The 15,153-nt window shown below is 44.6% G+C and overlaps 1 protein-coding gene across 1 annotated transcript in view; it reads right to left on the reverse strand.

Moving 5' to 3' along the window:
* The window catches only part of CUNH16orf72 (chromosome unknown C16orf72 homolog), a 30,608-nt gene extending 17,412 nt beyond the window's left edge, over positions 1-13,196 (reverse strand). The window contains exon 1 of the mRNA XM_029957851.1: positions 13,145-13,196. Coding sequence (XP_029813711.1) covers positions 13,145-13,196 — 52 coding nt within the window. The remainder of the gene's footprint in view (positions 1-13,144) is intronic.
* Positions 13,197-15,153: the final 1,957 nt, after the last annotated feature.

A 15,153-nucleotide genomic window follows, 5' to 3' on the forward strand; every position in this document is an offset into this window, starting at 1 on the left:
CTGCCACTGCTGCCCGTGGGTCCCGATCAGCTGCCACGTCATTAAACTGGTATCAGACTGGTGTGCCCGTAGCACCCGGCGTTACAAACACAGACTTCATGGGCTGCCTCCTCCTCTGACAGGCTGTTTTATCCAGCCCGTGCTTGTTCCCATTTAAAACTTTCTTAAACGCAGAGGAATTCAAGCCTGAATCGTATATAGTGGGGGAAGAGATGGTATGAGGAAATAATTGGAACTCTTGGGTTTTTCCTTTTTATCTCCGAGGACAACTGAAACTAAAGCTGCAGCTATTGTATTTCCTAAACCACTGAGACTAACTACTAGGGACTTCCTGCCTGTGGGTTATGCCATGGAATTCCATCTGAGTGGGAGGGATAAGAGCATCCATAGCTCTGTGAATGTCTTTTTAAACTGAAGTGGTGTTGGCTTTTAATATGTGTATCTCATATATATGTATATATGTAACACTACTGCACATACAAAGAGGCATGGGTATTCTCTTCCTTTCTAGGTAAGACTCTGTCTAATCCTTATTTAGGATTATGAGCCTCAGTAAAATTGGTTTTGTAAGTCATCCATTGATCAGCAGGCCAGTAAGTACCTAGTGTGGTGCAACATGGGTGGGTTTTTTTCCCGTGCAACTGTTTTAAGGAAACCAAAAACAGAAGAGGAAATCTTTTCTATTGATTTCTAATAAACTACTTACAAGTTGCAAATATTCCTTCCTTATGTTCTTAAGTTGTTTAAATATTGAAAGGCATCAAATGGGAATGTGTGATGGGATTGTGTTCAAGTATTTTTCCAATAAATCAGGTATTCTAAATTCCTCTGTCTCATAAAAAAAGCAGGAATTCCTGTCAGCTTCCATGGGCTTTGCATAGGCTCCCTGTAAGATCTGAGATCAGCAGTTAGTGCCTGGAGGAGACATGGCTATCCTGGATTTTGTGTACCACACATCTGTTTTTCTGAATGTTCCTAAAGAGTTGCATAATGTTGCCAGTACAATGTAGTGTAAATCATGATTTATCGGGCACACAGTCCTGAAATTTGGCTATGACTGGTGCCCAGTCAGTGCAAATCAAGCAGGGGGTTGTAATGCATCACTGGGCAATCCTGGGTGAGAGCTCAGCACCCAAATTTCCTGGTTTAGTTTACAGAAACCTGGCTACACACAGGTCTCAGGAGAATCTACAGCTGATAAAAACGGGAGATTTTGAAGGTTATTTTCCTTTCAGCACACGTTGCACCAGGTGGGTAACCTTGGAATTGTTGTATCAGTTGTTTTTACAGTTTTCTGAAGTAGCCATTGGCGATTTCTGGCATAATTATGGAGAAGGGCTTAGCACAGCTGAGAACACTGGGATAGTGAATTTTCAAGTTACAAAACTTAGATCATTTTTTGGTAGAATAGGTTAAAGAACTTTCACTTGGTCTACAGAGTTCTTTATGCCACATGAAGATAAAAAGGGTATAAGAAAAGGAGCCAAGCATTTTCAGGGGCTAGGATAATAATGGACCAAGTGAGTCCTGCACATAGAGAAGTAGAATTAAATGGAGAACAAGAACAATATTGATTGACTTCTCGAGGTAAATTGTAGAGGAAGCAGCAAAGGAGAGAAGAAAACAGAACAAAAGCGCCTTAACACACCCAAACACTTCTCCCTGATGCCTCCTGAGGAGCTCAGTGCCTGCACCCTCTGAGCAACACTGAAGCAATAAAGAACTTCTCCTCCCTACAAATGAAGAACAAGTTTCGTGCTTTCTGCCCAGCCACGGTGGTACAAACACAGTTGTGCTGGTGTTGGTTGGTGGTAAGTGATTTGTTGGCTAAAGACTGGGAGGTCACTGACATGCACATGGCAAACGTGGTGTCTGAGTAATCCCGGTGTTTTGCCTCCTAATTTCCCCCATGGGAACGCTGTAGTGATGAAAGCAGTGTGGCATCCCAACTGAAGGCTCAGGGGAGATAATTACTAGAGCATGATGAGAATATGCTAATTGTAGAAGGCTCTGAGGGTTTGTTTTATTCCCTGATGCAGACTCTTACTGGGAGCTGAATTTAATGATAAATAAAGGAAAACATTTTTTTAAATATGAAAATGTGGGGTGGGGAAAGAGAAAGGTTTATTCATAATACAATCTATTCAACATGAACACCAACATTTAAAATTATTTGCTTGTGTAGATGGCTCAATGCAGACATGGGAGTGTTATCACAGTGCTGTGGCCAAATGTGAATATTTGTGTAAGAGAATGTTCATGGTATTTTAAGAGGAGGAACTGAAGGAAGCAGGTATTCATTTCACCAAAGGGAAAAAAACAGGTCTGAGTGACAATATTTTCATTTCTCTTCACCATTTTGTCCTCTGGGATCAGACTGTCAGTATGGTGTCCTCCAAAAAACAGGTCAGCAGGGAAGGAGATTACTCAGCTGCAAATTGTAATGTTTCTCAGGCAAAATTTTTCATCCCAAGTAGGTGTGAAATAATGTGGCTGAGCGAGCAAGCAGCAGGTATCTGTGAGGAGTCTGGTTCACAGAGAACAGCCGTGCACTGACTGTTTTATATCACTTAATCAAGACAGTTTAACCTGTTAGTGGTGCTCTCAGATGTGCTTTTATGTCTGTTGGCTTGTTACTGCTGTGCCCCACTGGAAAGTGTGAAGGGAGAGCACCCTGAGTGGAAACACTTGATCAGTCTGAAACAGAGACTGATTGACAAAGGTCCAATAGCATCGACACAGGAGGGTTCTCTGCGGTCTCCAGAGCCTCATATTCTCCTGGTTTGGAGTCATGGGAAGTAGAAAAGTAAGGAAATAGGATTAAAGGATTTCTTTTCCTAGGTATATTCTGAACACCAACACTAGGTAAGCACTGCAAAAAAGGTATCTGAATGCTGGTTTGATAACCTTAAATTAAAAATGCATGTTGCCACTGTGTCTGCATCCTTCCTGCAATGTCCTGGAAGCACTTTAGTAGCAGCACTTCTAAGAACATGATCAAAATGCTGTCTCATAAAAGCAGTGAAATTATGTGATTAAGGCTTGGTCAATTTATTTTTTCCTAAAAATAGTAATCCAGACACTTTTTGCCCCAAAAGCCATGCTCAGTTTGAGAAGGAAAGCAGTTTGAGTCTGCAAGAACCAGATTCTCAAAACCTCTTGTCAGGACTCCGATATCAAAATCATTAAAACAAGCCAGACAAGGAGCAAGACTCTCCTTTTGCAGGAAAGACTCATATCCTATGAGATACAGATAACTGATGTGTGAATTCAAACTCTACCAAAGAGTAGGAGACACAGTTTTCATTTTACTGGGTAATACCTCAATACATACTTGGTTCCACTGAAGTAAATGGCATTTCTTGCATAACAGGATAAAGCACGTGGTGAATATGCAGTTGTCCTCCTGCTCAGTACTTCAGAGCAGCCTAATCTTTCTTCACACCCCAAGAACTGCTCTGAAAGGAGAACTCTGCTTGCCTATAATACTTCTTTAAACAGTTTGTTTATTCTTTGTCCAAATTCAAATCTCTAGTGCCTCATCAAAAATAAAAACAGTTTCTACATAGCACAACGATTGAGATTCACGAACAAAGTCCTGCTGCTGTGGTCTGTACAAATAAAAGAGATGGTCTTTACTGTGAAAGACCAGCAATTAAAAGACATTTTCATGAATGAGCAGATTCATTCTAATAACACAACGCTATTAGTTGCAGTTCTGTTGTCAGTACTAAGACAGACAGATCTTGAAATTGAATTCACTGTAGGAGTTTGTGCTATGGTTAGTGTAATGTTGGCCCAGTATGGAAATTTGTACCCAAAAATGAATCCCAAAGCCATGTCCAAGGTTGCAGAAGAAGCAATATCCAATAATCTCTGACTGCTACAGGTCAAATTCTAACTGTAAAACCAACTTAATCACTTACTGCAGATACGTGATTTGCCTAGAAATAAAAATGAAAGACTTAGGGAAAAAAACGCTGTGAGGTTCATCTAAGTGGTGTTTCCTTTGCTGACAGAGTAGATTATTTGCTCCAGTGTCTTCATGAGACAGGAAGCCAAGGCTTTTTAAAGACTTCAATGAAGGTAGAAGTTCTCCATGTGAACTTGTGCTGTGATGTTGGGATATTTGGCACTGTGGCAATTGCTGCAGCTGGCAGGTGCTTCACCACTTACTTCATGTAGTAGTTGGAGGAGGAGCAGGATGCCAAATGTGTACAGTAGGTTCCCTGCATGCTCCCAAAGGGAACTGTGGGTCACTGCAGCTTTTAGCTCCCCTCTTTTTTTAGAACATCACAGACTATAAAGGAAAACGTAGCTTTGCTCTATCACTCTTTGCAGAGTGCTTTGGAATCACAGGTTGCAGGAGTGTTTCTTAAGTTGACCCTGTGCTGAGATGGGTTGGTTTGTTTGTTTCCAGGCAGAAAGTCTTGTTCCAATGGCTTTATGTCTGTGCTGTCAGCATTACCTCCATGCAGCCAGTAATGTCACATCACCCACTGCTTCTCAAATCAAGAAGCAGGGCTGTAGGTAAAGCACTAGTTTACTGCTTGCCTTGGTGGGTACAGCCATGAGAACACTCATTTTATGCTGCTGGAGTTACCTTTGGAGAGCATCATCCTTTTATACCTGATCCTGTTGCAAAGGAGAACAAATGTGCTCCCTTTATCTAGTCCTCACTGGCAGCAATTACACTGGACTAAATACACAGAAAGGAGTGCAGGACTCTCATCCAGCTGTGCCCCTGGAGCTCTGTAGGGAACAGTTTTAGCAGGATTAGATGTCTGAGTAAGCCATGAAAGCAGCTCCCTGATCCAACCTCTGAGGCTCAGCAGAACCCCCACTGAAGCTGCTGAATATTTTGCTTGCTCAAGGACAACTGAATTTGAATATTTTGTTTAAAAGAGCAAGTGGGCACATTGTGCATAGAGGTAGGCAGTAACGTGAACAGAGGATGGACAATGGATCTCAGATACCACTTCAGTGTCCTTTCAGTTCTTGACCAAATTATTTATTTCAAAGAGTACATCTCTCTCCCAGTCTTCTAATCAGTTGAGTAGGAAAAAAAAAAAATCAAACTACCTGCTCCCATGTTGTAATGTATGTAGTGACTGACTGTTTGAGTTTAAAGTATTTCAAGTGCTAAATATAATATTTGCAGTTCTGCAGCTCAGCTATTGGAGGATTCAAGAGCAGTTTGGATACCAGTAATCTCTTGGAACCCTGGCCAGAGAAGACTTCATTTGGTTTGTGTGGGAACAGGATGCACAGCACTCCCCAAAATGGGTCCTCTAGCTTCTCTGCTCAATTCTCCACCTATATAAAGGAGATAATACACTTTTATTCCATAAGAAGTGTGGAATTATTACCTACCCTTCAGGGATCCCTGTAGTGTCAGTTGTTTAAAATCTTAATTTGTCCTGAGCAAACAGGACATGTAGAGTCAGTAAAGGAGTCATTCAGTCTCAGTGGATGATGTATTGTGGTTTCTTTTCTGCACTGACTGGTTTTCTAGCTCAGGGAAAATAAGGTTGATGTCCTACTGACCCCATAAGTGCTTAATGAAATACCTTCTCTCACCAGGCAGATTACATAAGAACAGACTTTTGCCATGAAGTGTTAATAAAATGTTTCAAATGAAACATGATGAAAATGCTGAAGAACACATGTTCTGGTTATTGGATGTAATCTGACGTTCCCACCTCTGGCTGCCTGGCTGGTGTGTGCCAGAAGCCTCAGCCAGGGCAGCAGGGTGGCTGGGCTGTGTGAGCCCCAGTGCAGCCCAGTCTGAAATCACTTCCACCAGTGCTCAGGCCATGACCCAAGCCCCCTCCTTCATGGGGAGGGGTAGTGGTACAATGGTGGAGGGCAATGTTGTGAAGAACACAACCAGAACTTCATCTCAGCTCATTAAATCTCTCCAATGTTCACCATAAGGAGTGAGTGCTGGGCTCCAAAAGGTTGGTGTGTCTTGAAGAAATTGAAAATACTCCTTCTCAGGTTTGACCCCACTTTTCAGTAGCTCTCTGCAGCACAAGAGAGCTGCTCCTAATGTTCCCTGTTGCTGCTGTTCAATGGAGTGCAGGAGACTTCAAGTGGCACTGGAACCAGGGCTCGGGCTTCGAGTGCTACTTCAAGTCCTGAATACACCAATTTCCTTTGAGAAGCGAGAGCAGGGAGAGATGGGTGAGATGGGTGTTGCAGAGTGGAAGCCTTCGATGGGGCAGTTTTCTGGGTTGCTATGGTGAGAGCAACCAGCATGCTGAGCTCTGTTGTAACAGCCTCAGAAACACAATGGCCAGAGTCTATTCCAGTGCAGATTTATGAGGATGCTGGAGCATTTATTCCAAAGCATATTTTTCTCCTCCATTGCTATAGTCAGTTGTTGTCAACAACTGTGTTCTGTAACTCTTCCTGTATTTTACTCTTGGGAACAGACAGAAACAAACCCTAAAATCCAATAAACATGGAAATGGGATAAGCTTTCTTTGAAAAACTTTTTTCCCCTATATTTTCTTTGCCTTTTACTCCAGATCTGAAGTTCTGGTTCTGGCCTTTCAGCTTGAAGCATTTTGGGTTGTCTCTGCCTTCACTTGCTGCTCCAGCTCACCCCATTTCCTTGCAGTGTCAGCCCAGTGGGGGTTTAGGCAAAGTATGGGCACTCACCAAAATGTACTCCTCAGCCAGATTTTTCCCTCCATTCCTTTTATGTCAACATTCTCCATGTGCATCACATGCCAGAACAGATCAGATTTAAACTATTTCTTTTATCTTCCTGTGTTTATAAAAGTACTAATTTTCAGTCCAGTCAGATCCCTGAGCTGGTCAATGGCCTCGTGTGATGTGGAGATGCTGAGACACGTAACAGTGACAGAGCAGATGTGAATTATATGAAGTCATTGAGCAACAGCAGGTAAATATTGTGGTTTAAGTCATTCTTCTCTCCTGCAGGTGAAATATTAGCTGTGAAACTTCTTCACCTTTAGATTGTGTTTTTGAGAGGAAAGATGAGGGAACAAGATAAGGGAAGGAGAGTTTTTTAAGCAGTGGCCTTTCCTAAGGAGAAAATATCTGCTCAGATGAAGAGGCAAAATCATAAGTAAGCCCAGTACCACCTGCAGAATGAAGGCATATTAAAACTCAGCTCAGATTTGTTCTTAATTCCCCATGCTCCCACTAGGTGTGGGTTGGCTTTAGCAGCTGTGTCACTGTCTGCCCACCCATGGATGGTCACTGCTGCCATCCAGGCAGTTATTTATCTGTATCATGGTTTGGAGGGTTGGGTTGGCTTCTTTTGCTGGCTTAGCTCTGTCAGAAGTTTGAAGAATTGAAGAGATGTGAAGAATTGTATTTGCCCACTCATTTGGTACCTTTGAGTTTGAAATTATTACAGTGATTACCGGGGTAGAAGGTTCCTGTGATGTGTTTTCAGGGTGAGCAGTTGGGTCTTGTTATGTATTTTACAAAGTGCCTTTAGATTAGATTTGGGGGTTTCCTATACCCTATACCCCTACAGCTGTCACAGAGCACAGCACATGATCAGCTGTTTGATACACTTCCTTGCTTCCCATGAATTCTTACTATTCTTCCTCTGAACCTGTGATTTCCTGCTGCCACCTCTTTGTTGTTTTGTTGTTTCTTTTTCCAAAACTGACTGTTCTAGTCCACATGGCACATCATGTTTTCTACATAGCCCTTTCTTCATCTGGGGGAGGTTTATCATCATGTATCCCTTTGAAAAGCTGTGTTTGTATTTCTGTCGTATAAAGATCACTGTGTCAGGGCCTTACTTGTGAATCAGTGGAAAACTGATTGTAAAAATACATATGGGATAAGAAATGTGTAAATTTTCTTGTCTGGTGCAGACTCAGTGTCTTGGCTCATGTTGTGCCACAGCTGGCAGCTCTAGGGATGTTGGGAATGAGGATGGAGGAGAAGGTATGTGTCAGTATACAGATGTTGAAATATTTGGGGGGCAAAAAGATAATTAATCTGTTCTAGATAGCAATATGTTTCTCTAAATAGCCTAGAAGCACCACATTGAGTTACAGCTGGGAAGGGATGTGCTGCTGGTTTTCATTTTTGAGGGCTTAATACTGCACATATGGGGGTTTTCTAGCTGTTTTATCTGAATTCATGACAGTTAGATTATCCCTTGGCTTTATATTAGTGTCTAATATTTTTAATATTCATAGATACATAGTTCAGCATATGTAATCAAATAATTACAGGTGCCATTAGCTAAGTTATCACACTAATCTGGGTGTATTTCAAAGGATAATAATTTAATAAAATTATCACTTAATTTCTGGAGCCCTCTTCTCTGCACAAAAAATGAAAATGAAATGAAAGTGCTGCTCTTAACTTCCCTCATTAAGAAATTCCAGCCTTGATTAACAGGATCTGAACATCCAAACATTTGTAACTTGGTTTCCTGAATTTCTACTCCCAGTGGAATTCACAGGAGGACACTGAATTAAAAAAATAGAACAGAAACTCCCCATTTGCACAAAGCCTGTGTGGGAGGGAGATGGGAACAGCGATGCCTCCTCCTCTGCTGTGCTCCTGGAGCAGGGAACACGCCAAGCAGTTGTTGGCAGCAGACCTTTGGATGGCAGGAACGGCCACAGGAGGAGCAGGTACGAGGGGAAAGGTCTCTGTTCAAGGGGTTTTTCATCAGAAAGGTCAGGAAGACAGTATATCCAAAATGCTGGGAGAGGACAGCAAAGAGGGAGAAGGGAATGGGTGGCAGAGAGGCCGTGAGTGTTCCCTGCCATGTCCCAGACAGGGACAGAAGGCTCCAGTCTGGGTGCCGTGGTGGACACCCCTCGCCACGGCCTCTGCTCTTTGAAAGGCCCTGTCTTTGCTTCACATGGTGTTTTACAGTAAATGCCTCCCTAGTGTGTAGCCACTGACAGCAGGGAGTGGTTCTGCCCTGCTTTTGAACCAGCTTTGAACTCACATTATCTTTCTCAAATAGATTTGGGAATGGTGGCATGAACTTGACGCAAGGCCGGCGGCTGCAGAGCAGTTGGATCTTCAGGTGTTCCCTCCAGATGTTCTCTCTTACCTTCCATGATCCCCCCATTCCCTGTGTTCATATCCTTCACCTCTACACACCACACAAAGGCAGTGTTGGATTTCTGTGGCATCCAGAGGGAACAGAAGCTGGGACAGTGAACCTGGCACAGGTGGATCAGGAGCACCCATTCCATCCATCCATCTGTCCTTGTGGCACTGGCTCCATCCACTCTGGAGCCACTGCAGCCCTCTGGGCAGGGAATGCTTGCACCTGGGAAAAAATGCACCTGAGCGTTCAAAGGAGACTGAAACAGAGAAGAGTCTCATTGTGAATGCAAGAGAAACAAAATAAAGGGATTAAAGAAACTAATGGATTCATTACCAGCATCTGGACGCTTCTGACTTAGGGATTCCCTAAGTTCCCTCTACAAGGCCTGCAGGAACAGGGCCAAGCAGGCTGACAAGTATCTCCAGCAGTGAAGCAAGTACAGAGCAGCTCTTCCCTCGTGCACACTCCCAAAGCAGTGACTTATGGACTTCCTGAGTCCAAGGCTCCATCCATTTACAATAATAATGCTGATCTGCCCCTTTACAAATAAAAACAAAGCTGTTTACTCCCTTGGTATAAAACTTTGTGGCCAAAATTCTCTGCTCTGTGATATGCAGAAAACCAGGCAGATTTTCATTATAGTGTTTCAGAAAAGCAGGGAAAATAAACTCGAATTCTAGATCAAGCTTTTTGTTGAAGCACTACCCTATTTCTGGGGTTAAATCCCTTTTTATTCTCAGCCCCATCCTTGGATATGGTTCCTCACTTTCTATGCTGTGTATTGCTGTGTGCTATTAAAGGAATGTTATGTTCCACTTGAGAGGTGGTAAAGTGAAAATCGCATAAATACTCAGGGAAGAGCTCTTTGAGATGCTTCAGGACTTAAAGGGCTATGAATTTGCAAGCTCTACTAGCATGATCTCCTTTTATGGCATCTATTTGTATCAAAATATGGTATTTTTACACTCAGATTTGACACATGGATCCCTTCCAACAGGATTAGAAAGATGGCATCAGTCATCTGTATTTAAAATCCGAACGGAGGATGTTGCATATAAGAACTGGCATTGGGTAATGAGAGGGAAGACAACAGTGATTCCTATTGATCCTCAAAGTGTGACCCTGAGCAAGTCCCTGAATCTTCTGTGCCTCAGCCTGTGATGCTCAGACGTGATTAGCATGTGTACTTTATCAGCAAGGATGTTGTGCAAGTTATTTAATGAGTGCTTGCAAAATGACTTGTGGCATTTGAATGGCAGAGGCTGTGGCATTGCACAGCACTGCCCTATTCTATAATTGCCTGTGCTGCAGGAAGCCCGTGGCCAGCCACTTGCTGCCTCCCTGCTGAATAACCCGAGGGCAAATGATCATTTCAATGCTGGGAGGAAAATCCAGTTACCCAGAGGCTTAAGTGTAGATCCATCATGTTTCTGGGCAGTTCATGCTTCCTTGGGTAAAACTCAGGGTAGAAGTTCACTGCTGTGTGCTCACTGCTGTGTGCTAGGCAGATTTTCATAGGGCTCTCTTCTGACTGGAAAATAAATATTTAAGCGGAGAAAAATCTGTGGAAGTCAGTAACTACTTATCTCAACAGTGGGGAGAAAATAGGAGACACTCCTTGCCACTTGGAGACCTTGCTGCTGGAGGCATCTTTGCCCCAAAGAAGGAGTGCAGTCCTTGCCTGTATACTGCTAAGCCTCTGTATCTCTATACTTCTCACACATCCAGCTGGAAGGTCAGCCTGTGGATGGCTCTCATCTGTCACACAGCACTAAACCCTCCCAAACAAACATGGAAGCAGTGAGGATATTGGATCTCACTCAAGAGCCAGGGTCCTGCAGCACTTTGTCTCTCCCTCTGCCACCTCTGCCTTCAGGGCTGGTGCCCTCTCTGATGTCCTGCCCGAGGGACACCACACAGGGCTCCAGCCAGGGCTCTGACCTTCTGTCTGTGTAAATACAACAACTTTATTTTGATGTTTGCATTAGAATTCCCAAACTGCAGCAGTGCAGAGAGGAACTGGCTCAGCTGCCACTTTTGCCACCATTTTTTTCTCCTTTGTGCAGAGTGATTCTCTTAAATTTTACAGTTTCCATCAGGAAGCTTCAACATGCAACTGAAGGCACAGAGGTATTTACTGTTAAAGAACATCCGTAGGACCTGGTCTGAGGACCAGCCCATGCTGAGGAGATCAATTCCTACTGATCTGACCTTTTCCTCCATAATAAACCAGTTTTATTAAAACTCCCTGCTCACCTTCTGGATCTGTTACCCTTGCAGAGGTGTGCAGAAGAATCCCTCAACTCAGGGTTTAAAAACACTTTTAAAATATTATCATGAGGTTGATTTTGTTCCATGTGGAGCTGTGTGCCCGTTCATTTTGAATGTAAATATAAACCCACGGATTCAATGTGATCTGTTTTATTCCTCAGCAGGGATTTCAGTGGCATGGAAGGAATAAAGCTTGTGTCCAGCCCTGGACACAAGCTGACTTTGGAGAGGATTTGCCAGCATTTGAGCTTTAAGATAGCACAGAGACAAGAGGATTGCTGTAACTATCTTACCTGAATTTAATTATAGTCCATTTTTTAAGCAGAATTTCAATAAGCAGCCTTTAATAATAAGCCCCAGATATGCTTATGATTGTAGGTGATCTGTTTCTGTAATAGGTGTTGAATTATTCTATGTGATTTGGGAAAAAAACTCCTGAAAGAGATTTTTAAACAAATGAGCCTGTTTCTTAGGCAGATACCAATTTAGGTGATAATCTATAAATAATTGTTCCTTCTACCACTGCAATTTAAAACAGCTATGGCTCCAGCATGGCATTTTGAGCTGTGCTTTAGACAATGTTGTCAAAAATCATGCCCAAAGTCACTAAAGGCCAGAAGGCTCATTAGCTGGGAAAAAAACATGAGTAAAACCCTTAATATCTTCCAGGAGGAAAGAAATCTGGGAGAGCACTTCAGATTTCTTCATTCTGAATGCAGATCTAATTTTTTAGGCCAGCTGAACAAAATGTCTGTCTGGAGAGCTCCAGAAAGAGGAACAAAAGTAAACTATAAATATTCAGCTCTTGATTTCAGGATTTAATAAATTATGAGCTCTGGGAGAAGAATTTTTTTCTTTCAAACATGAACTGACTTGATTCATTTTTTAATTTGGTTGTATAGTGCTTGTCACCTTCTATTTGGATACAACCCATCAGTCTCTGGGCAACACTTTAAGATGACATATCCCAAGGGAAATTGGGTCCAAGGGTCTAATGAGGAACAACCACTCCCCCGTGGAAGCCACAGATTGTGTCTCTGTATCTGTGTCTGTGTCTATAAATAAAGTCTCCTGCACGGGAAGGTCTGATGTGAGACACGATGCTCAAAGATTACTTGACCTATATAACAGTCAGTGAGCACTCTGGTGCCAGCCCCGGGGCTGGGCGGCAGGCACGGGCTCCCTGTGCTGTGTGGGATGGTCAGGACACTGCCGCCCCCTGTTCCAGAGCACACCTGGATGCTCGGCACACGGGGCTTCTTGACAATGTCTTGTAGCCCATCTGGCATCACTGGCTTTGACTGAATGCCTGGATCCAGCCTCCTGCTGCCCTGACGGAGGTTGTTGTCAAGCCGAAGCAGAAGGGGGCCCGTTTAAATGGTTAAGTGACACCTTGCCGGTGCTCGCCAGGACACACACTTGGCTGCGGGGTGTGTGGCATCCCCTGAGCCCGCCCAAGCGGGTCTCGACAGAGTCTGGATGTGCTGCTGGCTCGGACCGGGCCCCTGAGCGCTCCGGGGGAACCGGCGATGAACAATTATTCCACCAACTTCAAAATCACCGATGGCTTTCCAGCGTTCAGAGGCAGGTTTGTGGATGGGCAATCCAGGAGAGCTGAGCCCGGGGCACCCGGTGGGAAAGGAGTGAAGAAGGAAATGGTGTGAATTCCAATTGTTGCACACACAATCTCATGGAAAGAAATCCGGGAAGCTGAATGACTGGCTGCCCTCTGCTGTCCCCTGCTGCCCGCCGCTGTCCCTGCCCGTCATGCTGTCCCCGCTGTCCTGCCCTCGATGCTGTCACCTGCTGTCCGCGGTCCGTGCTTGCTGTCCTGCGTCCTTGTTGTCCCTGCCATCGCCGCTACTATCCCTGCTTCACCTTGTCTCTCTGCTGTCACTGACCTGTATAGTTGTCCCTGCTTGTCCTGCGTCACTGCTGTCCCCTGTCCGTCAGTGCCCGCGGCCACCCCCGTGTCCCAGCCCGGCCCACGGCCACTTCCCAGGGCTTCCCCAGGTGCAAGGAATGTCAGCAGGGAGCGCGTGTCCCCTGAGCCAAACGCTGCCCGTGAAAAGTGTTTCTCTGGTGACTTTGAAATGATTTCTTCTGACTTCAGGCTAAGCCACATTTCCTCCTTTATTTACCTCAGCGCCCGCCTCTGGGACGAAGAAGGATAGCCGCGTTTCCCTGCAGGCTTCCACCTACTGACCTCCCAGGGCGGGTTGATTATTTTAAGATTGGCCTGAAATATATTTAGAAATTCCAACAAATAGATTTTCCTCCAAAATAAGTGCTGCCCAGCGCTGCGGGAGTTACCACACCACCACCCCAGGCACTTCAAAGTGAAAAAATGAATAACTAACCATAAATGTGACTCGGGCACTCCACAGAACGCATCGGCAAAATTTCACAGGGAATATTTTCCTTTTGTAGAAACCATCAGTTTAAATTCTCCCTGCTGCTTTAAGAGGGTGAATTCAACTTACCCTCAAAGATTGTTAAGCACTAACGTTACTCTAACTTCGGGAATCTATTTAAGAGTGTTTGTTTCCATGAAAGAAAAGCCTTTAGGAGTTAAAAATAACGAGTTGTGTAACGAATGACTTAGAGAAATACTATAGAAATAAATCCTGGAGTATCAATCACTGCACCAGGTTACTTGCAGGGCCATCCAGCCCCTCTTACCAGCTGTTAATGAGGGGAGGTCAGTGGCTTTTGTGAGGGACACAGAGTGGATGGGCTGCACGTTAGCACTTGATAAGCATCGCTAGTGCTTGTGCCCTGCGAGGCAGAGGGAAAGGTCCCTCGTGGTCCCGCGGTCACCGCGGAACAGCAGCCTCGCTTATTACCCGGCACTTGCAGTTGTGAGCAGACCTTTAGCACAGGTTCCGGCCCACATTTATTTTGCATTTTATTTCAAACTGCTGCGTCCGCTTCTCTCTTCGTTTCAACCACTGTGAGTTCATCGGTATCTGACTCCTTTGGGTCCTCACGCGGCGAGACGTGCCGGCAGCGCCACTTCTTGTGGGATAGTGCCAAAATACTAAAGTTTTTCCCAATACCTTTCTCTGGGTGTTGTGATGCTGCTGTGAGGAAGATTCCACCTCTTACCACCACACTCACTCCGAACGCGATAAAATAACCGGGCGTCCAGCTGCTGCCCTTTCGAGAGGGAGCCCCTGGGCTGTCTCCTCGCCCTTCCCGGGCTCAGCCTCTCCATCCCACTCCTCCTGCAAGGGGAGCATCAGGTCTATCTTCCTCTTCTTGCTGTCAAAGTCTGTGCTTCGCTGTGTGTGTCCCCCCTCAACCCGCAGCTTCCCAGGCTTTAAGAAAGTTGCTTTTTGTGTTGCTGGGGCTCATTTCCAGCCCAGGCCGTGATGGGGAGCACTTTTGCCGGGCGCTGCCTCTAAAAGCACGAAAAGCTCCATAAAGCACCTTCTCCTCCTCTGAAACAGCAAGCAGACGCTTAGGGAAAAATATTATGGAACATCTCGGCTGAAATTCTCACATATTGACAAGATGCCAAAGTGGGGAGCTTTTTTAAACAAACAAACAAACAAAAAACCCAAGCACACAAACTATTGGGAAATGCCTCATATAGTAATTAAGAATTAGCAGTGCCGCAGGAGCCCGTGCACCTGAAAGGCCTTTTCTGTCCCCTGCCACCCTACTTCGGGGACAAATAGCTGGTTGTGGTTACCATTAAGATCGGGAGATAAGGGGAAGCTGGCAGAGCCCAGGAATGTGGGCTGTTAAGCAAACATCTCCCACCCATCTGGGCTCGGGGGGTTTGGGCCCGCAGCTGCCTCCCCACG

Source organism: Manacus vitellinus, unplaced genomic scaffold, assembly GCF_001715985.3.
Source record: "Manacus vitellinus isolate BGI_N305 unplaced genomic scaffold, ASM171598v3 scaffold_12_pilon, whole genome shotgun sequence".
In the NCBI taxonomy this organism is placed as follows: domain Eukaryota; kingdom Metazoa; phylum Chordata; class Aves; order Passeriformes; family Pipridae; genus Manacus; species Manacus vitellinus.